At 42.8% G+C, this 23692-nt stretch overlaps 1 protein-coding gene across 1 annotated transcript in view; it reads left to right on the forward strand.

Annotated features, from left to right (window-relative positions):
• The first annotated feature begins 250 nt into the window (after positions 1–250).
• Positions 251–23692, forward strand: part of LOC144680864 (uncharacterized) — a 55323-nt gene continuing 31881 nt past the window's right edge. The window contains exons 1-3 of the mRNA XM_078542340.1: positions 251–525; positions 20356–20482; positions 20566–20747. Of these exons, the coding sequence (XP_078398466.1) occupies positions 441–525; positions 20356–20482; positions 20566–20747 (394 nt within the window). The 5' untranslated portion in view covers positions 251–440. The remainder of the gene's footprint in view (positions 526–20355; positions 20483–20565; positions 20748–23692) is intronic.

Consider the following 23692-nt stretch of genomic DNA (forward strand, 5'->3'; position numbering starts at 1 on the left):
TCTGAAGAAGTCAAATTCGGCTGCAAATGTTAACTCTCTCTCTCTATGCCTGCACAGATGCTGCCAAACCTGCTGAACATTTCAGCACTTCCTATTGTTTATTTCAGATTTCCAGCATCCACAGTGTTATGCTTTTATGATGCAAATAATCATGACGCGTTTGGAAAGTCCGCGCACAGGCTCACTTGCTTTGGTTTTCTCCAAGATTGAGGTGACGTCCTGCTGCGGGAGGAGTCTGTGTTTGTCCGTCAGACGCGAATAGACTGGAAGCGGCGCTGGCGCGGGGGGGAGGGGTGAGAGTGGAGCGGGCCGAGGTCGCTGCAGTGTCCGGCTCGTCGATGGGGAGAGTTCGCTGCAGTGTCCGGCTGGTCGCTGAGGCGGATTATGAGTCGGAGCTGAGATCCATGTATCCGCGGAGACACTGAAGGGGCTTGGCTACAATGTGGCGGAGGGGAACTCCAGTGTCGAGCCTGCTGCTTCTCGTTGTTTTCTCCCCATGCTGCTGGCGTTCGCTTCAAGGAGTGTGTGAGTATCGAATGCGAACAAAAAGCGTACGGGGCGCGGTCCCAAAAAGACGTGGTCTTTCAGCCAGGGGGGGAAAAAAAAATGACAGGTAAAACCGGAAAACCATTGTGAGCTGTACAGCCTGAGGGGTCTATACCTTTCCCAGCCCCTCGGTGCACTATGACAGAAAGGTCTTAGCGACCTTTCCCCATTGCGCCTTTGCGGCGGCTGCCCCAAGCTTTAGCGCATCCCTCAGCACGTAGTCCTGGACCTTGAAATGTGCAGTCAGGCGGGGTTGATGTTCCCCTGCTGGCCCATGTTGGCACTGATAGTGTCTTTGTTCAGGGCCTCTTACTCATCACATTATGTACAGTAAGTTGGGCAGAAGCACCTTCCACATCCTCTTTCCGCTGGTTTACAGGTTTTTATGTTCTGCTTGATGGCTTCTTGTTTGTATGAGAGGGTAATCTGATCTGCAGTTGGTCCAGAGGAGGTTCACGAGAACGATCCCAGGAGTGAAAGGCTTAACATATGAGGAATGTTTGAGGACTCTGGGTCTATACTTGATGGATATACTTAAAAGGATGAGGGGGGGATCTGATTGAAACTTACAGAATACTGAAAGGCCTGGATAGAGTGGACGTGGGGAAGATGTTTCCATTAGTAGGAGAGACTAGGACCCGAGGGTACAGCCTCAAGAGTAAAGGGAAGACCTTTTAGAACAGAGATGAGGAGAAACTTCTTTAGCCAGAGAGTGGTGAATCCAAGGAATTCATTGCCACAGAAGGCTGTGGAGGCCAGGTCATTGAGTGTATTTAAGACCGAGATAGATAAGTTCTTGATTGGTAAGGGGATCAAAGGTGATGGGGAGAAGGCGGGAGAATGGGGTTGAGAAACTTATTAGCCATGATTGAATGGTGGAGCAGACTCGATGGGCCGAATGGCCTAATTTCTGCTCCTATGTCTTATGGTTTTAATTTAAAATCTCTCAACAATGCAAAACTGTTTTAGGATTTCAGTTTAAAAATTTGTTTTTATTAGAACTGCATTTTATTTTTAAGAGTGACAAGTTTTCAGTAGAAAAATGTAAAATCATTACTCCTAGAGTAAACAACGTTTTATGTAGATAATTGAGTGTTAGTTTATTAATAATTTTTTCAAAAAAGAAACAAGTCATCTAATTACCATCAAAATAGATTTGATTGGTTAAGTCTGGAGCTGCACCTGAGTCTGAGTCCTTAATGAGTCATGTGCAGCTCTTGAGCTGTTTCTCACAGACTGGAATGGCAGAAATAAAGATATAGGCCTGAATCTTCTAGTCTCTGGATCATTGGAGATGGGAAATACACTGGGAGATGCACGTCAGGACTCTGGAGAAGTCCTGACACACAGACCTATGTGCAGTGGGCTGAGTTCCATTGCCTGGGATCTTCCGTGAATGTGTCAACCCTGAGCTCAGGTGGAGACTTGGGCCAGACATGCGGGACTTAGTTGCATGCTTATCCTGGAAACATAACACAGTTTAATACCTGGTCTAACTCGGTGGTTAGCCTGCGTTACTCAACTCTCAACCAAACCCCCCACCCAATCATCTCTCTAAACTGACCCGACACCACCTGAGCACACCTCTGACCATCCAACTAGCTCCCTGACCCTGACTACTCGCCTCCAATACCTCACCCACCTGCCCATTCACTAAATCGCTCACTTACTGAAAGACTTGTATTTTTAAGTGCTTACCAGAATAAGGCAGTTACTGTCTTGAAAAGGGAGCGTGCGCTCCCTTCTTCCATCTCTTCTTGCACGCGACGATCTTCTCTAGGGATGGCTGTGCCGGTCCTTCGATGCTTCAGCCGGGATCAGAAGATACAGCTGAAAAATTGTAAAAGGGTCGGGTTGCAGAAATCTTGGTGAGCAGTGTCAATGTGCTCAGCATTGATGCTGACTGGAAAATTTGGGCCATTATATTTTATGATACAATGGTGGGTGTATTTGGAACTCTGCTTCCTGATGGAAATAGTAAACAGAAGGATTTGCACTAAAATATTCAACATAGTCCTTAACAAGTATGGGATGCTTTCTGAATCCAGATGAGACAGACATTACATTTATAGTGGCAAATGGGTGGATGAATGCAAAACACAATTTTGCCTCACAGGTAGTTGTACATTTGGTAAAGGTGGCTCTGAGCGCCAGTTCAAGATTCTACCCACTCAACAGAAAGAATGCAAAATTAATTCAAAATCACTGGCTGTAATAAGAAAATTCAAACCTGTCTAAGTTATACACACATTGTGTGTGCACATTGTGTAAAATATGGATTTTGGCATTTTTAAAAAATGAATATAATTAGTTCAGTGTTATGCATTAGAAATTGCTGAAAAGCCATAGTAGTCATTCATCCACATACATAGATTTTAGTAGGAAATTTGATAAATGTAGTCACAATAAAGATCTAAATGCAAGTGCATGTGTTTAATTACTGAACAAAACCTACCATCATTCAGCAACTAAAGAAGTAAAACGCTCAATGAGTGGCATTAGTTAATGACTCCATCAAATGGACTTGCGTTGGCTTAGATTATAATGTTTGGCTTGGCATCAGCATATTTACAGTAAAAACTAATTCACCTGTTATTGTCATAACCTGACTGACTAGACCTTGTGCCTTGATGCCCAGCGTTTTTAAAATGTTAACAGTTTTGTTTCACTTGCTTCATAGTTTTTCCAATACGCCTGCCAAAACAAAGGCACTCAGCTTAAGTTATGTAGATAGCTTGGAGAAGTAAGGAGTGTTCCCCTTGGAGAAGAGAAGGTTGAAGAGATTTGATCGATGTATTCAAAACCACGAGAGGTCTGGACAGAGTAGATAGGGAGAGACTGTTCCCATTGGTGGAAGGATCAAGAACCAGAGGGCATAAATTTAAGGTCATTGGCAAAGTGGCAACATGAGGAAAAACTTTTTTTTTATGCAGCAAGTGATTAGGATCTGAAATGTACTACCTGGAGGTAGGATCAGTTGAAGGATCATTGGATCATTATCTGAAAAGAAAAAGTGTGCTGAGCTTCCAGGAAAAGGCAGGGAGTGGCGCTTGACAAATTGTTTCTGCAGAGAGAGGGCCAGCACAGGCACAATTTAGCAATGAATGCTGCCGTTGCCATCGAAACCCACACCCCATGAAAGAATTTATTTAAGAAGTCCTCCTCCTGTGCTGTTACTGTTGTAAGATTCATTCTATAATACTTCACAGCATTGCTTTTTATGACTTTGATTCAAGGTTGAATGTTATTTGTTTCAATTGTCATGCTTGCTTCGTAAAGCATATTTTGCCGATTTATGCATATTGATAGAAGCTTACTCCAAAATAAATGAATTCTTAACATTTAAACTAAAGAATTTCTAAATGATAGAAAAGTTGCCAGCAGTAAAACTGACATTTTTGTTATGTAGTAATGTCAAGTACAAGTGAGATGATGCCTCTTCTCAAAGGAATGAAAAATAAGTTTGCCAAGTTACTTCTGATGCGACAATATGCTTTCACATTACTATTATTCCTTCATTCCACTGATCTGATTTCTTACATAGGGCCAAAGTATTTTTTTTAATCCTTCCTCTTCAACACAAACTATTTTTCTGGCTCTGATGAAAGGTGACACATCTGAAACATTAGGCTGTATTTTTGTGTTGGGCTTGGGAAATGTGAGTAGGGCTATTTCCCAACTTTGGAAACCCATACCCACCATATTTTTGACTCCTGGAGATGTCGAGCAGGGTTTGGGTTTCCCAACTCCTGAGGTAGCATCGGAGGAGTATGGGTGTCAAGGCAGGCTGGTTAGAAGGACATTGGCCCAACTCTCCAATATCCTTCGTATGCACCCACCTCCCCCCACCACCTCATATCCCCCATGCATCCCCATGTGTTCTCCATGGCTACCCGCCCTGTATCCACTGTGACAGTCCTCTTGAACTATGAAATGGCAATGGGAAGCCTTTGAAATGGACATGAGAAAAGGACACTTCTAACAATCTAATAGAGCTGTCACTCAAAAACACATCATTCACACTGAAAATAAAACTCCAGACCCAGTGAAGGAAAACTTAAATCCCCTGAAGTGGTCATTCAGTTGTTAAAAATCAAACATCTATTCAGTAAGCACATCAAATTTAATAACCTCTTAGACTGTCAATCAAACCATATGGACAACCCTCTGCTGAGATAAATGGTTCAGCAGCTTTTGAAACTGGGCAAAGCATTCATAAAGTGCTCAGCTGTCAAAACAAACACATGCAACTATAGACAATGGAGCCTATTAAAACTAGAAATGCCTGACTAGGTTTTTTTCTTAGCTACACCAGATGGTCTGTCAATCAGAGCTGCACAGGGGAGGTGGCTTTTTCTCTAAGTAAAAGCTGCAGACCCTTTTTTTAACTTAAAGCACTGTGAACATTTAAGTCACTTCAGATCATGGCAATAGAGTCCCCAAGCACTGTTTTCTTCAGTTTTGAATGCATCATAGCACTTCTCCAAATGGGAAAAGAACTCTCATGCACTTCAACACTCTCACAATACTGATCTATGAAATGGTCAACTTACCTTTGCAGGACAGAATCAATTTCCACACAGCTCCCACAAACAGCCATATGATAATGGCCAGATCATTTGTTTCTTGTGCTGTTGATTGAAGGATAAATATTGGCCATGACACCGAGGATAGTTCCCTGCTCCTCCTCCGTATAATGCTATGGAATCTTTTACATCCACCTGAGAGAGCATAAAGGACCTCAGTTTAACCCTCATTTGATGGACGGCATCTCCAATAGTGCAGCATTCCCTCTGTACTGCACTGGAGAATCAGTCTTGACTTTAGTACTCAAGTCCCAGAGTGAGACAACCTTCTGACATGGCAATGAGAGTGCTTCCAACTGAGCCACAGCATATTGAGAATTAATCACTTGTACTATCAATTTTTTGCACTTATTCTTTCACCAGTTGGTTGTCCCTGGTCAATCAACCTTACTGCTAAATTGGTTCTACAGTTTTTCCCATTTAGTTGGACAGAACACTAAGATCATAAGAAATAGAAGCAGGAGTAGGCCGTTGGGCCATTGAGTCTGCTCCGCCATTCACTCCCTCTCCCTGGTATCATCCTGCTATTACGTACCTCCCTGTGCTTTCTCCAAGGCTTTAACATCCTTCCTCAGAGTTGAAACCATACTTCACCTGAGGCCTAATCAGAGATTTGTAAAGGTTAAGGCTGACTTGTTTTTCTATTCACTGCCACCATTTACACAGGCTAGATATCCCAAATGTTCTCTTAACTACCTTATCAACTTAAAATGGCTGTCGTACCATAGTTGCCATACTCCTGGACTGCTAACCTAGTGACATGAGTTCAAATACCGCCACAGCATCTGGGGAATTTAAATTCAGTTAATTGAATATATAACTGTGGTGAGCGTGCAATTACCATATTGGCATTAAAACCCATCTGCTTCACTCATGTTCTGTAGGGAAGGAAATCTGGTGACCTTACCAAATCTACCCTATTTGTGATTCTGGCAATGTGCATGACTCTGAAGCGGCCTCTGGCTTGATAGGCCATTCATTCAGTTATATCAAGCTGCTACAAAAACAATAAAAATAAAACTGGTCAGGTCTCCCGCTCTATACTAGGCACCGGTTGTGACAAAGACGCACTCAACCCAGACAACCCTACAACTGGCTCCTTAACAACACCTGGGACCAAAATTGGGAGAGTTGTTTCACAGATTAGTTCAAGCAATCAATTAGTCAAAGCAATCAAGTCTTCAGCCAATTTGATATGCTGCATTGACATCGAGAAACGGTTTAGCGTACCTGACTCAGCAAAGGCTATGGGCCTCGACAACATATTGGCTATGATGCTGAAGGCTTGAATTCCAGAACTAGCTATGCCTCAAGTCAAGCTGTTACAAGACCTAGAAACTTCAGACTCCAAGACGAGAATTTTACCAACTGAGGCATGAATGACAAACAAATGTTACACAGCAGAGAAATTCATACTCCTGGGGCTGAAATTTGTGCTGAGGGGTGGGCATGCGCCCGACCTGCTGGAATGCAAAATGATGTGCGATGATGTTAGGTGAACATCCCGATGTCATCATGCACTCGCGTGATATTTCGGTTGGCGGGCGTGCTGCCAACTCCCGCACGTGCCTGCCGACAATTAACAGGCCAATATGGCCATCAAAGTAACAACTGAATGAAATTTTTTACTGCCCATCCAACCTTCCCATGCAACCGCAGAAGGTGCAACACCTGCCCCTTTACTTCCCCTCTCCTCACCGTCCAAGGGCCCAAACACTCCTTTCAAGTGAAGCAGCATTTCACTTGCACTTCCCTCAATTTAGTCTACTGCATTCGTTGCTCCCAATGCGGTTTCCTCTACATTGGAGAGACCAAACGCAGACTGGGTGACCGCTTTGCAGAACACCTTTTGGTCTGTCCGCAAGCATGACCTAGACCTCCCTGTCGCTTGCCATTTCAACACTCCACCCTGCTCTCATGCCCATATGTCTGTCCTTGGCCTGCTGCATTGTTCCAGTGAAGCTCAACGCAAACTGGAGGAACAGCACCTCATCTTCCGACTAGGCACTTTACAGCCTTCTGGACTGAGTATTGAGTTCAACAATTTTAGATCATGAACTCACTCCTCCATCCCCACCCCCTTTCCGATCCCTCCCTTTTTCCAATAATTTATATAGATTTTTCTTTTCCCACCTATTTCCATTATTTTTAAATGTATTTCCATCCATTGTTTTATCTCTACCTTTTAGCCTATTTCGATTCCTTCACCCCACCCCCACTAGGGCTATCTGTACCTTGCTTGTCCTGCTTTCTACCCTTAATTAGCACATTCCTTAGATACTATCACCACCTTCAACACCTCTTTGTCCTTTTGTCTATGACTCTTCTGGCTATCTTCACCTATCACTGGCCCTCTATCCAGCTCTACTTGTCCCACCCCCCCTTAAACCAGCTTATATTTCATCTCTCTTCTATTTTTCCTTAGTTCTGTTGAAGAGTCATACGGACTCGAAACGTTAACTGTGTTCCTCTCCGCAGATGCTGCCAGACCTGCTGAGTTTTTCCAGGTATTTTTATTTTTATTTTTGTTTTGGATTTCCAGCATCCGCAGTTTTTTGCTTTTTACTTCTACTCCTACGTACCTTAAGTCACTGGGGTGGGACTTGAACCCACAACTTTATGACTCAGAGGTGAAAGTTTCTGAGCTACAGCTGTCACCAAATGAGTATTACGATAATGATCAGATAAAAACAGTTACTTTCCTCTTCCTGTAGGTGTTTTACTGCAGTGTTTTCATTTTAACTGTGAGATAGTAAGCAATGCAAACATTGTGGTTGTTACATTGTGACCTACTTAAAACTCAAGTAATTAGGAAAAAAAACTTAAATGTAGAAATTTTGTGTTGCCTATCTCGCTACAGGAACTGGTTTGACACCAGTATAATTCTTCAAGGAGTGTGAGCAGATCTGCATAGAAGTGTATACTGCTAGTTTGACCAATTCTAACCTGAGAACTCTGAGCACTTTGCACATGTATGAATGTTAAAAGTTTCTGTTAAAGGCTCATCCAGTTTGATCAACTCTTTAGTTTGGGAGGTTTCAAAACTTAGGTTTACACAGAACATCACATAGGTATTGCAGCACAGAAGTAAGCTTTAAATATAACTGAAACAAGATGTATGTTGCAAAAACTTTTCATCTTGCACTCATCAAGACAAATACAAGAATGCCAAGTTTCAAACGATCACAGCAATTTATACTACAGGAAGAAAGGGTTCTGCGCAGTTGGCAAGTCAGCTCCGGTCCAAATGTTGCCCTGGAGAAAGCAACAAAGAACTAAGGCTCCCTAAGCTCCGGGTAATTCAAAAAAAAAGGTGCAAGGCTTGTACATATTCCTTTTGTGTGTAGAGACAGGTCCCTGCATCTGAATGCATGTCATTCCTAGCAAACGTAAACGAGCCATGTTACGAGCTCAACTATCATCTTAATCAATAAAAGCAAAATACTGCAGATGCTGGAAACCTGAAACAAAACCAGACAATACTGGAAAAACTCAGCAAATCTAGCAGCATCTGTGGAGAGAGAAACAGAGTTAATGTTTTGGGTCCGTATGACCCTCCTTCAGAGCTGAAGAGAAGTGGAAATGTGATGAAATTTATACTGTTTAAGGGGAGGGTCAAGCAGCTAAAGCTGGATAGAAGGCCAGCGATAGGTCAGGACAAAGGAGAGATTGACAAAAGATGTCATGAACTAAAGGACAAAGGGAGTGCAAATGGTAGTGGTAAGGGCTAAAAAAGGTGCTGATAGTGGCTAAGGTAAGAAGGCAGAATGTAATAATAGCAGAACAACATGAACAAGTAACAGATGGCTTTTTTGGGGATGGGGTGGGAGAAGGGGCGGTGGTGGGGTAAAAAAGGATAGAAAATGGGATAGAAGGGTGGATGAAAAAGGGAATAAAACCATGGATAAATGAATAAACAAAAATAAGTGGATAAAAAATAAAAAGGAATGTAGAAAAAAGGGGATTTTAAAAAAAGAGGTGAGGATAGAGGAAAGAGTTCATGGTCTGAAGTTATTGAACTTGATAAGTCCGGAAGGTTGTAAAGTGCCTAATTGGAAGATGAGGTGCTGTTCCTTCGGTTTGTGTTGGGCTTCACTGGAACATTGCAGTAGGACGGACATGTGGGCATGAGAGTAGGGTGGTGTGTTGAAATGGCAAGCGATAGGAAGGTCTGGGTCATGCTTGCGGACAGACTGAAGGTGTACCACAAAGCGGCCACCCAGCCTGCTTTTAGCCTCCCCAATGTAGAGGAGACAGCATTGGGAGCAGCGAATGCAGTAGACCAAATTGAAAGAGGTACAAGTGAAGCGCTGCTTCACCTGAAAGGAGTATTTGGGTTCTTGGATGGTGAGGAGGGAGGAGGCAAGGGGCAGGTGTTGCACCTTCTGCGATTGCATGGGAAGGTTCCGTGGGGAAGGGATGTGGTATTGAGGGTGATGGAAGAGTGGACCAGGGTGTCCCGGAGGGAATGGTCCTTACGGAATGCTGACAAGGATAGTGAGGGGAAGATGTGTTTGGCCGTGGCATCATGCTGGAGTTGGCGGAGGATGATGCTTTGAATGTGGAGGCTGGTGGAGTGAAAAGTGAAGACAAGGGGAACCCTATCATGGTTCTGGGAGAGAGAGGAAGGTGTGAGGGCAGAGGCAAGGGAGATAGGTCAGACACGGTTGAGGGCCCTGTCAGCCACAGTGGGGAGGAAACCTTGGTGAAGGAAGACATCAAAAATGCCGTTTTGGAAAGTGGCATCATCGAAACTGGTCTTCTATCCAGCTTTACCTACTCCACCCCCCTTAAACAGTATAAATTTCATCACATTTCCACTTCTCTTCAGCTCTGAAGGAGGGTCACACGGACTCAGTGTTAGCTCAGTTTCTTTCTCCACAGATGCTGTAGACCTGAGTTTTTCCAGCGTTTTCTGGTCTTGTATCATCTTAATCAGTTGTTAGTGCTACTAATGCATTCAGGATTAGGCCTCGCTCCACTTAACTATCCTGCTTTAACTATGCATGCATTCTCTGGCTTTTAGAAATTAGAGAAACAAAAAACATATCCATGATTATGTTCATTTTGTCTTTCACTAATACCATTTATCTAGCTCCTGTTCTCAGCCTAACATAGTTCATTCCTTTCCTTTTCTTGTGTTTGTGTTCCCTTCTTCCTTGTTCAGTTCCAGTAAGCTATCTAATTGTAAAACAAATACAGAATTACCTGGAAAAACTCATCAGGTCTGGCAGCATTGGTGGAGAAGAAAAGAGTTGACGTTTCGGGTCCACATGACCCTTCAACAGAACTGAAGTATAGTTAGGAGAGAGGTGAAATATAAGCTGGTTTAAGGTGGGGGGCGGGGGGAGAGAGAAGTTGAGGGTGGGGTGGTTGTGGGGACAAGCAAGCAGTGATAGGAGCAGATAATCAAAAGATGTCACAGACAAAAGGATCAAAGAGGTGTTGAAGGTGGTGATATTATCTAAGAAAAGTGCTAATTAAGAATGGATGGCAGGATACTCAAGGTACAGCTCTAGTGGGGGTGGGGTGGAAAGACTAACAAGGTATTAGTTGTAGATTTAAAAATAATGGAAATAGGTGGGAAAAGAAGAATCTATATAAATTATTGGGGAAAAAAGGGAGGGGGAAGAAACGGGGTGGGGATGGGGGGAGGGGGAGTTTAAGATCTAAAGTTGTTGAATTCAATATTCAGCCCGGAAGGCTGTAAAGTGCCTAGTCGGAAGATGAGGTGCTGTTCCTCCAGTTTGCGTTGGGCTTCACTGGAACAATGCAGCAAGCCAAGGACAGACATGTGGGCAAGAGAACAGGGTGGAGTGTTAAAATGGCAAGCGACAGGGAGGTTTGGGTCTTTCTTGCGGACAGACTGCAGGTGTTCTGCAAAGCGGTCGCCCAGTTTGCGTTTGGTGTCTCCAATGTAGAGGAGACCGCATTGGGAGCAACGAATGCAGTAAACTAAGTTAGGGGAAATGCAAGTGAAATGCTGCTTCACTTGAAAGGAGTGTTTGGGCCCTTGGATGCTGAGGAGAGAGGAAGTGAAGGGGCAGGTGTTGCATCTTCTGCATGGGCATGGGGAGGTGCCATAGGTGGGGGTTGAGGAGTAGGGGGTGATGGAGGAGTGGACCAGGGTGTCCCGGAGGGAACGATCCCTATGGAATGCCGCCGGGGGGGTGAAGGGAAGATGTGTTTGGTGGTGGCATCATGCTGGAGTTGGCGGAAAGCTATCTAATTGTAACATTTTGCAGCTCTGACAAAGCACTATACTTGAAATGTGAACTTCTATCCTCTCTCCACAAATGTTGCCTGGTCTGCTGAATGTTTCCAGCATTTTCTGTTTATCTTTCAAAATCTTACAAAAGAAGGATTAATTTAACCACATGTTTGTGTTGGACTTGCTGCTAGTTAAAGTGGTGCCATTTGATCATGAGTAATCTGAAACTCAAGGTGACACAATTTCTGTAGCAGTGTTCAGGGTTTGTGAGGAGGAAGTAGGATTTATTTTCCACCTTTCCCATAATAGGTTGTCAAAAGATCAGTGTGTTGCCTTTATAAGAAAATATTTATTATTAAGGGAGGTAGAATAGCCACATATTTTTGTTAAGCATATTACATTTGATAAGATAAAAGCAAAAAAACTGCGGATACTGGAAATCAAAAAAAAAAAATTTTTTTTTAAATTACATTTGATAAGATTTGTTTGCAATGTGTAATCATTCTAGGGACAAAGTTCTTTGTGCATTTTACTACACGTTTGTATTTTACTGAAAGTGAGTGTTATGCAGAGATGTGGAGCAGCCCCAAAATTATTCTGGCGGAAATCAGTCGTCTTTGAGATGGAGAGGATACGGGGTTGAAAGCTCAATTCTGGGTCGTAGAATCATAGAATGGTTCCAGCCCAGGCGGTCATTTGGCCTGTCATGTCCACACCAGCTGCCTGTCAGAGCAAGTCAGCTCAGTGAAGAAAGAACCAATATTAATCAAAAGTATGTCATGCTTAGATCCAAACTTGAGCATCTTCTGGCCCTCTGTTGAAACTATCATTGCAGTCTGTGCCCCTTTATTATTCATTTATGGGGTGTGGGTGTCACTGGCAAAACTAACACTTATGCCCATCTCTAATTGTCCTTGTGAAGGTGGTGAGCCACTTCCATGAACTGCTACAGTCCTTGTGGAGTAGGTACACCCAGAGTGCTCGTAGGGAGTTCCAGATTTTCACCCAGCAAAGAGGGGAGGACCAGTGATATATTTCCAAGTCAGGATGGTGTTTGACTTGGAAAGGAGCTTGTATGTGGTGGTGTTCCCATGTGCCTGCTTCCTTCCTTGAGTTTGCAGGCAGCAGAGATCACTAATTCAGGAGGTGCTGTCAAAGAGGACTTTTTGAGTTGCTGCAGCCCATCTTCTAGATGCTATACAGTGCAACTACAGTGCACCAGTGATGGAAGGCGTAAAGGTAGTGGATGGTGTTGAGCTTTTTGTCTGTTATTTGAGCTGCACTCATCCAAGCAAGCGGGGAGTATTCCATCACACTTCTGACGTTTTGCTTTATAGATGGTTGACAGATTTTGGAAGGTCAGAACCTGAGCCAGAATATCCAGCATCTGACCTGCTCTTGCAGCCACAGTAGTTATATGGTCCAGTTCAGTTTCTGGTCAGTGGTAACCCCATCCCAGGATGTTGTTGTTGGGAGATTCAGTGATGGTAATGCTGTTTCAATGTCATGGGGAGACTATGTCTTGTGGGAGGTGATTGTTGCCTGATATTTGTGAGACACAAATATTGCTTATCAGCCCAAGTCTGAATGTTGTCCAGGAACTTGCTGCATTCAGGTACAGATAGTCTCGTTATCTGAGAGGTTGCAATTTTTTTTAAAAATCCTTTCACAGGATATGGCCATCGTTGGCAAGGCCAGCATTTGTTGCCCATCCCTAATTGCCCTTGAACTGAAGGCTTGCTAGGCCATTGCAGAGGGCAGTTGAGAGTCAACCACATTGCTGTGGGTCTGGAGTCACATTAAGGCCAGAGCAGGTAAGAATGGTAGATATCCTTCTTAAGGAACGTTAGTGAATCAGATAGGGTTTTAAGACAATCGATGCTAGTTGTCACAGTTATTACTGAGACAAGCTTTCAATTCCAGATTTGAACCAATGTCCCCAAAATATTAGCTTGGGTCTCTGGATTACTGGTCCAGTGACATTACCACTATGCCACCTTCACCCCTTGTGGAACTGAACACTCTGCAATCATCAGCAATCAGGCCAAGTTCTGACCTTTTATCATAGAAGGATGGTCATTTATGAAGCAGGTAAAGATGTTTGGACCTAGGACACTACCCTGAGGAACTCCTGCAGCGATGTTCTGGGGCTGACATGATTGGCATCCAACAACCACAACGATCTTTGTGCTAGGTATGACTCTTGCCAGTGATGGGTTTCCTCCCTGACTCCCAGCTGACTTAATTTTGCTAGGGGTTCTTGATGCCATACTTGATCAAATGCTTCCTTGATGCTAAGGGCAATCATTCTCACCTCACCTCGAGTTCAGTTCTTTTGTCCATGTTTGGGCCAAGGTTGTAATGAGGTCCGGAGCTGAGTGGCCCTCACATAACTCAAGCTGAGCATTGGTGAACAGGTTATCAGTGAGCAAGTACCACCTGATAATGGTGCTGGCGACAATTTCCAGCACTTTCCTAGAGATTGAGGATAGACTGAGGGGGGCACTAATTGACCAGAGTGAACTTGTCCTGCTTTCTGGAACGATAATAATTGAAATATGTAAATATGGGAAGATCAAAACTCAGTGACCCATATAAATTGTTTCCATCACTTTTGTGTGCTCCTCAAATTCCATCTCACTATAGAACAAAAGACACAAATACATCCATTCCCATCTCTGGTTCCAGTTTTACAAATACACTCAAATAAAATGAAAGACACTCCAGAAAAAAAGAAAAAAACAGTATTATCTAATTTGCATACAAATTAATGTTAGTCCTGTTTCAATACAGAAGAACAGGAGGTCATGTTGGAGTTGTATAGAACCTTAGTGAGGCCACAGCTGGAGTACTGTGTGCAGTTCTGGTCACCACATTATAGGAAGGATGTGATTGCACTGGAGGGGGTGCAGAGGAGATTCACCAGGATGTTGCCTGGGATGAAACATTTAAGTTATGAAGAGAGGTTGGATAGACTAGGGTTGTTTTCGTTGGAGCAGAGAAGACTGAGGGGCAACCTGATCGAAGTGTACAAGATTGAGGGGCATGGACAGGGTGGATAGGGAGCAGCTGTTCCCCTTAGTTGAAGGGTCAGTCACAAGGGGGCATAAGTTCAAGGTGAGGGGCAGGAGGTTTAGGGGGGATGTGAGGAAAAACTTTTTTACTCAGAGGGTGGTGACAGTCTGGAATGCACTGCCTGGGAGGGTGGTGGAGGCGGGTTGCCTCACATCCTTTAAAAAGTACCTGGATGAGCACTTGGCACGTCATAACATTCAAGGCTATGGGCCAAGTGCTGGTAAATGGGATTAGGTAGGTAGGTCAGGTGTTTCTCACGTGTCGGTGCAGACTCGATAGGTCAAAGGGCCTCTTCTGCACTGTGATTCTGTGAACAGGAGTGGACCATTTGGCCTCTTGGGAATGTTTCACCAATCAGTGAATTCATGCCTGACTTATATCCTAACTTCACCCACCTGCCTTGGCTCCTCCTTTAATGCCCTAGCAAGCAAAAATCTGTTGATCTGGTATTTAAAACTAGTAATTGAGCTAGCATCAACTGCTTTTACTGGGACAGAGCTCCACACTTATTCTACCCTCTGCGTAAGTTCTCTTTTTAATGTCCCTGCTCTGATTTTAAGATTATGACCCCTTGCCCAGACTGTCCTATGAGTGAAAAAGGTTTTTTTGAAAGGAATTGATCAGATAGATATACAAAGTCTTAAAAACCTCAATCAAATCATTCCTTAACCATCTATATTCCAGGCACGAGCACAGTTTATGTAATCTCTCCTTATAATGTAACCCTTGGAACCCTGACAACATTCTGGTGAATCTGCACTGCACTCCCTCCATTTCCAATATACATGGTGCCCAGGACTGTAAACAATACTCTAGATGTAGTCTGAACAGGGCTTTGTATGGCTGTAGCAAAACATCCCCCCTTTTGTATTCTAGCCATCTTATTATAAAAGCTAACATTCCATTCATCTTTTTGATCAATTTTTGTATCTGACGTCTGAATTTTTATGATCTGTGCACATGGACCCCTAAATCTCTATGGAGTGCCTCCATTCCTAGCTTTTCAACATTTAAGAGATACCTGGACCTATTCTCTTTTGATCAGTAAACTTGGATATATGACTTGCTATTGAATTATGAAGGTCATTAATAAACATAGTAAAGAGTTGAGGCTCCAACACGGATCCATGTGGAACACCACTCATCACTTACTTCTAATTCGACTGCATACCCTTTGCTTTCTACTACCTAACCAATCTGTTAACCAAGGCAGTAATTTGCTGAGCTTTAATTTTAGCCTCTTATGTGGAGCCTTGCCTCTAATGCTTTCTGGAAGTCCATATAAATTATATTCATAGACATTTAGCTACCTCCTTAAAAAAAATTAGTTGGGTTTATTAGACATGGTCTACTCTACACAAATCCATGCTGGCTCTTCCTCAAATTTCTCAAAGTGGCTCAGTCACTCTGTCCTTAATTATTGATTCCAATAACTTTCTAACAACAGTTGTTAGACTAATGGCAGTACAATTTCCTTGTTTCTCTCTCACCTTTCTTAAATAGTGAAGTCACATTTACAGTTTTCCAATCCAAAGGGACAATGCCTGAACCGAGAGCTTTGGAAGAATATGTCTGAAGCGTAAGAACATATGAAATAGAAGCAGAAGGAGGCCATTTGGCCCCTTGAGACTGCTTCAACATTCAATAAGATAATGGCTGATCTGTTTGTGTTTTGAATTTCACATTCCCATCAACCCCGATAAATTTAGGTTCTTGTTAGGCAAGGGAAGCAATCTACCTCTGTCTTAAAAATATTCAATGACCCTGCTTCCACCACTTCGGAGGCAGGGAGTTCCAAAGTTGCACAACCCTCTGAGAGAAAATATTTCTCCTCATCTCTGTCCTTAAAAGGCAACTCTTAATTTTAAAACAGGGTCCCCTAGTTCTGGACTCACCCACCAGAGGAAACATCCGTTCCACGTCCACCTTGTCAATACCCTTCGGGATCTTATATATTTCAATCAAGTTACCCCTCACTCTTCTAAACTCCAGTGGAAACAAGCCCAGTCTGTCTAGTAAACCTTGTCTGAACCACCACCAATGCATTTACATCCGCCCTTATTTAAGGAGACCAAAACTGCACACAGTATTTGAGATGTGTTCTCGCCAATGTCCTGGATAATTGAAGCATAACATTATTTTATGTTCGATTCTACTCATAATAAGGATAGTATTCCATTAGCCTTCTTAATTACTTGCTGTACCTACACACTAATTTTTTGTGACTCATGCACTGGAACACCTAGATCCCTCTGCACCTCAGAATTCTGCAGCTGTTCTCCATTTAAGTAATACTCTGCTTTTTTTTATTCTTCCTGCCAGTGAATAACTTCTATTCTACATTATACTTCATCTGCCAGATTTTTGCCCACTCGCTCAACCTATTTATACCTGTCTGCAACCTTCTTATGTCCTTTTCACAACATACTTTCCTACCTATCTTTGTGTCATCTGCAAATTTAACTCCCATGCCTTGACTCCCCTCATCTAAATCATTGATATACGTTGTAAAAAGTTGAGGCCCCAGCACAGACCCCTGAGGAACTCCACTCATCATATCCTGCCAATCAGAAAAAGACTCATTTATGCATTCTCTCTGTTTTCTGCCAGACAGCTAATCTTCTATTCTGTTACCCTCTACATCATGAGCTTTTAGTTTCCACAATAACCTTTGATGTGGCACCTTATCAAATGCTTTCTGGAAAAACAAATACAACACGTCTACAGGCTCCCCTTTATCCACAGCACGTGTTACACCTTCAAAGAACTTCAATAAATTTGTTAAACATGATTTCCTTTTCACAAAACCATGCTGATTCTCTAAGTGCCCAGCTATAACCTCCTTAATGATCAATTCTAGCACCTTCCCCATAACAGACATCAAGCTAAGTGGCTTATAGTTTCTTGTTTTCTGCCTCCGTCCCTTCTTGAATAGAGGGGTTATATTTGCTACCTTCCAGCCTGATGGAACCTTTCCAGAATCTAGGAAATTTTGGAAAATTAATACCAACGCATCTACTACCTCATTAGCTAGCTCTTTCAAGACGACCCTAGGCTGAAGTCCACCTGGGCCCGGAGACTTGTCAGCCCGCAGCTCCATCAGCTTGCTCAGTACCACTTCCCTAGTGATTTTAATTTCACCATTTTCACCTTCTGATTTACAGCTATTACTGGAATGATTTTTGTATCCTCTATAGTGAAGACAGAAGCAAAATATTTCTTCATTTCGTCATTTACTTATTATCTATTATTAATTCCCCATTCTCACTCTAAAGGACCAACACTTACTTTACTTTTTTAATTTTTAAACACCTGTAGAAACTCTTGTTGTCATTTTTACATTTCTAGCTAGCTTCCTCTCATACCCTAATTTCTTTCTCCTGGTTCACCTTTTAATCATTCTCTGCCCTTCTTTATATTCTGACCAATCGTCTGACTTGCCACTCATCTCTGCACAGTTATATGCTTTTTTCTTAATTTGATGCTTTCCTTAACTTCTTCAGTTAACCCATGGCTGGTGGGTCCTCCCCTTAGAACTTTTCTTTATAGTAGGAATATACTAATTCTGAGTATCCTGAAATATTCTCTTAAATGTCTGCCACTGCTTTTCTATTGATCTATCCCCTAGCCTAGTATTCCACTTCACTTCAGCTAGCTCAGCTTTCATGCCCACATAGTTGCCCATATTTAAATTTAAAATACTAATCTTAAACCTACTCTTTTCCCTTTCAAACTGGATGTAAAATTCAATCATATTGTGGTCACTGCTACCTAGGGGTGCCTTCTCTCTGAGGCCATTAATTAATCCTGTCACATTACACAAAACCAATTCTAATATAACCTGCTGTCTGGTTGGTTCCAGAACGTGCTGCTCTTAAAAACAGAACTTATCTCGAAAGGATTCTATGACCACCTCATCCAGGCTACTACTGCTAGTCTGATTTTTCCAGCTTACATGTAGATTAAAATCACCCATGATTATTGCTGAACGGAGATGTGTCTAAGCTTTTCATTTTGCACTCATCAGGACACTCGCAAGAATATCAATATAAAGGGTCAAACAACTATTTATACTGTATGTGAAGAGAGTGCTGATTGGTTGGCAAGTGGCATTGCCATGGAGAATGCACCACTGATGATGACTGACAGTTACTGCCAAGCATTGTTTGAAATTTAAACAGGCAACTTGACTCTGATTGGTCAAGGCATTGCCCTGAGGAATGAGTCAGTGAATGGATGTCACGGCTTAAATTTCAAACAATGCTTGGCAGTTAACTATCATAACTATCAGTGGTGCATTCTCCATGACAACGCCACTTGCCAACCAATCAGCACTCCCAATGTTGTGCAGTGTCTGCAGTTTGACTTCCAGATCAGTAATCCTGATCCGGAATTTGTCTAGCTGCTTACACTTGGCATCCAGAAGCACCCACATTCCACAGCTGCAACATAACACCTGTCCTGCCATTGTTAATCATGTTAATTTAGTTAACTTAATTTAATTACTCACTTAATTAACTTAGAAAATTCCTATGTATGTCGCACCTCTTTCCCCTGTGCACCAAATTCCCATGTGAACCTAATTTGCTACTCTGAGTTTCCGTCTTTCAGGTGGTTGACGGATAACTGCCACTCCAGGCAGTTCCATGCTTAACAAACTAACCTAATTTACTTGAAGGTTAGTACTAGGTCAGATACTGATTCTTAATCTATAGTTAAGTCCTGAAAATGACTTGCCATGTGAACCATATGCCGTTTCTGTGCCAATTTCCTTTAAACCTCTAGGTTGGAAGCGATCCAGTCGAATTTGTCCATCTCTAGAGCCATTATTTTTCTAATACTGGTTATCATCTCCTGCTATGAAGATTGACACCAAATAATGATTCAATAAGTCTGCCATTTCCTTATTTTCATTTTCAACATTGCCCACATCTATTTTTAAAGACTCACAATACCATTAACAACCCTTTTTCTTCTAATATAATTTAAAAAAACTTTTTTTTCTTCACTGAGCATTAGGGGAGGCAAAGGACACAGGAGACTGGAAATAAAGGAATGGATAGGTGATTGGTTAATGTTTGTATGCAATGTGACATGGTTTGATTTATAAATTGGCTTGGAATGTTTATTTTGTGGTAACTTATTTTTGCATTGATACCAAGCAGACAGTGATGATCAGTGATAGGGGGAAAACGTTGTGTAGATTGTTGGTGAATGGGAAATTAGGTTGTGTTTGGATAATTTCAGGATAAAAGCATAGCCATTTTGGACTGAGATGAGAAATTTCTTCACTCAAGGGTTGTGAACTTTTAGAATTCTTTACCCAGTGGAGCTGTGGATACTCAGTCAATGATTATATTCAGGCTGAGTGCAATAAGATTTTTGGACTCTAAGGGAATCAGGCAAAATGGAGATTGGGTGGGAAAATGGAGTTGAGGTTGAGGATCAGCCATGATCTTACTAAATGCCAGGGATACATTGCTTGCCCTACACAATATGCCAGAGTAGACCATTTCCGGAAACAATGCTTCCGCTGCCTAGACTGCTCTGAAGGATTTGTGGGGGTTTGCTGCATATTGCACAACCTCCCCACCATGAGGGGAAAACCTCTACTACCAGGTATATGATGACAGTAAGAGAAGGAACAGAAAGAGGAGGAAGAAAAGGAAGGAAGAAGCAGCACAAGAACAATAAGGCCCCTTTCTGACTACAACAGACAAGAAATAGAAGGAGCAGTGGGTCATACACCCTCTGGGACCATACTCATCAAAATGGCATCAGGTACAGCTAGCACCAGAAGTGTCTGCACATGTGCCACAGACTCCCTTTTGTTGGCAAATTGGCACTGTGCCTAAACATTGGGAGCTATACAACTGAATTTTGCAGCTTCTGTTCTTAATCAAAGGAAATAACTTCTTCAAAATTATTTTTCACCAGGGCTTTCTGAACTCTCGCCTCCAGTGAATCTCTCTATAAAGTCTTATGATTTTCATACTGTCTTGAAGTGGGATGTCGTTGATACATCTAGAGCCTCATGGTTTAATGTTGAATTTAAGGCTTACAAGTAAGTTTTTAGTTTTTAATGTATCTTTTAATTTAAAGGTTGATAAATTGTGTACTATAACCTTAAAAACTTTTGTTTTACAGCTGTGATAAATGGAAACCTTTCTTGCCTTGTTCAAATATTTCAACGTATCAGTGTGATCTCAGTGAGGCTTTCATACCTGGAGAAAGAGAAAAGAATGGTTATTATGCCAAAGTTAATACAGTTACAAAGTCACAAAAGTCAAGCTTTGCTCACACTTACCGATTCACTTTTGGTAATAATGGTAAGTTGGAATTTAAAGGAAAACTGTCATTTACTTTTTACATCTTTTAACCTTAATTTGCAACTGTTGCTAAGTGTGGTCCTCTTTTGAGATAATCTTATTAATAGGCCTTTCAACAAAATATATTTTATAAACTCTAAATCACTACTAAAGTTTAACTCAATCCAGGAAGGGTTGTTGGCTTTGATTGTTTTTAAAAAAAAAACACACCCCTTTGAATTCCCAATGTTTATAATTATTATGTTCTGTGGTTTCTCCTTAAGCTTTCTGTCAAAATTTGGTATAGTACGGCTTTCCTTGTTTAGCAATCCTGAAAAACAGTGAGCTAAACAAAAACGTACTAAATGAAAATCACTTTGCCTTAAGAAAACCTGTAGTAAGGGTGGTTACATTCCTGACCTGTAATTTTTACATTTAAAACCTATTGGCTGCCTTGAAGCTAAATGGCCCAAAAATCCTCTTATTAACTCTTAATAACTCACCAATTCTTAACAATTTACAGTATCATCTTTTCCAACTTACCTCCTGCTCGTCACTTCCACCTCCAGCTCACTGCCTCTCTCGACTCACCAGATCACAACCTCTCCAGCTTGTCACCTCTCCTGATTCTGCAGTTCACTGACGCTTCTGCTTGTTGCCTCCCCCCCACCCCGACCCTCTGCACCCCCCCTCCCTCCCCAAAACCCCCGCTAGCCACTCCTCTGTCGCTCCTTCTCACTCGCCAGTTCCCGCCCCTGAGCCCTCACTGTGAGCAGCGGGAGCGAGAAAGGCTGCCTGTGGGAGGGTGTGGGAGAGTTGGGAGGAAGGTGGAGGGTCAGGGAGGGAGGTGACCACTCAGGAGGATTGACAATCGAGAGAAGTGACGAGTCAGGAGGGTTGGCAAAGCAGGAGGGTAGAGGGATAAGATGCTGAGTCACGAGGATCAGCAAAGCATGAGGGCCGGAGAAGGAGAGCAAAGTGGATGATCGGCGAGGGAGGCAGCAAGCAGGAGAGTTGGGAGGAAAGCATCGAGTAGGAGGACTGGAGGAGGCAAGGGGTGAGCAGGAGGGTCAGGGAGGGAGACAGTGAGTGGCAGTTTCTTTTTTAAAAAGACTCCGATTTTGTTTTAGCGAGGTTACTGAGGCACTGCTATCGGAGAACGTCCCTAATTTACCAACCAGGCTAAAAGGAAAACCTGCTATTTGTATGCGCTTTAAACAGGGGCACCTGCAATCAAATTTCTGATCATAAAATAACACATGTGGCATAACATGACATATATCTTCAGCAGTACTTTTCACAACTCTCTGCTTACAACTTAAGATTCAATCAGCAATGGAAAATAAATTGCACTTGCTGTCAATTTATTTCCTGCCATGGTTAACAAATAGGGAATTACCTTTATCAACCTGAGCAATTCAATGTGCTTTTTAGTTAAATGTAGTAAAAGCAAACTGTTTCTTCCTGATAGCGGAGAGCTGCTGCATAAAAGGCAAAACATAATTACTTTCCCCCATTCTCTGACAGTCAATCCTCATGTACAAGTTTAAGTACTTTGTACCAGCTAACTGTGATGTAATATATTGCAACCAGGCGTTTCTTGTGCCCACCGAACATGAAGACAGTTTGCAGGAAAACTGCTAAATGGTGAGGAGGGTGGCTTTGGCTGACTTTTTTTTTTCCTTCCACTGTCTAGTTGGCACTGGAAGCATTGATTCATCACTCCCCAGCTGAGATCTGATAGGGCAATATAGGCCCATAACTAAGATTGCTGGGTCAATTTTCTACAGAACTTTAGGGGATGCCAATATGTTTTTAAATTGAAGCCTTATGAAATTGCATTAAAATTGTGACAGATGAGAACAGTACATTTTTTAATTCACTGTTTGAAAAAGGCACTGGGGTACAAGCCACTCTTTTTTATAAAAAATTCTTTTGTGGCTCGTGAGCATCAATGGCATGACCAGCATTCGTTGCCCGTCTCTACTTGCCATTGAAAAGGTGGCAGCTTGAACCACCCACCGTGCTGTTCGAAAGGAAGCTCCAGCATTTTGGCCCACTGACTGTGAAAGAATGAAAATTTAGTTCCAAGTCAGGATGGTGTGAGGTTTGGAGGGAAACTTCCAGGCGGTGGTGTTCCCATGTCTCTGCTGCCCTTGTCCTAGGTGGTAAGGGATCACAGATTTGGAAGATGCTGAGCATCTACCTCCTCCCCAAAATCCATAAACAGGACTGCCCCGGTAGACCGATCACGTCAGCCTGTTCCTGCCCCACGGAACTAATTTCTTCCTATCTTGACTCTGGTCTCTCTCCTCTTGTCCAGTCTCTTCCCACAACTCCTTCTCCGGTACTTCAGTGACTGTTTCGGTGCCGCTTCGTGCTCTCGTCTGGACCTGGAAAAATTTACAAATTTTGCTTCCAATTTCCACTCCTCCATCACTTTCACATGGTCCATCACTGACACTTCCCTTCCCTTCCTTGACCTCTCTGTCTCAATTTCTGGTGATAGGCTGTCCACCAATATTCATTACAAGCCCATTGACTCCCACAGCTACCTCGACTACAGCTCCTCACATCCTGCTTCCTGTAAGGACTCCATCCCATTCTCTCAGTTCCTTCATCTCCGTCGCATCTGTTCCGATGATGCCGCTTTACAAAACAGTGCTTCTGACATGTCTTCCTTAACCGAGGTTTTCCACCCACGGTGGTTGACAGGGCCCTCAACCGTATCCGACCCATCTCCTGCGCCTCTGCCCTCAAACCTTCCTCTCCCTCCCAGAACCATGATAGGGTCCCCCTTGTCCTCACTTTTCACCCCACTACCCTCCACATTCAAAAGGATCATCCTCCTCCATTTCTGTCAACTCCAGCATGATGCCACCACCAAACACATCTCTTCACTCACCCCTGTTGCATTCTGTAGGGACCGTTCCCTCCAGGACACCCTGGTCCACTCCTCCATCACC

The sequence above is a fragment of the Cetorhinus maximus genome, chromosome 5 (genome assembly GCF_964194155.1).
Source record: "Cetorhinus maximus chromosome 5, sCetMax3.hap1.1, whole genome shotgun sequence".
NCBI classification, from domain to species: Eukaryota; Metazoa; Chordata; class Chondrichthyes; order Lamniformes; family Cetorhinidae; genus Cetorhinus; species Cetorhinus maximus.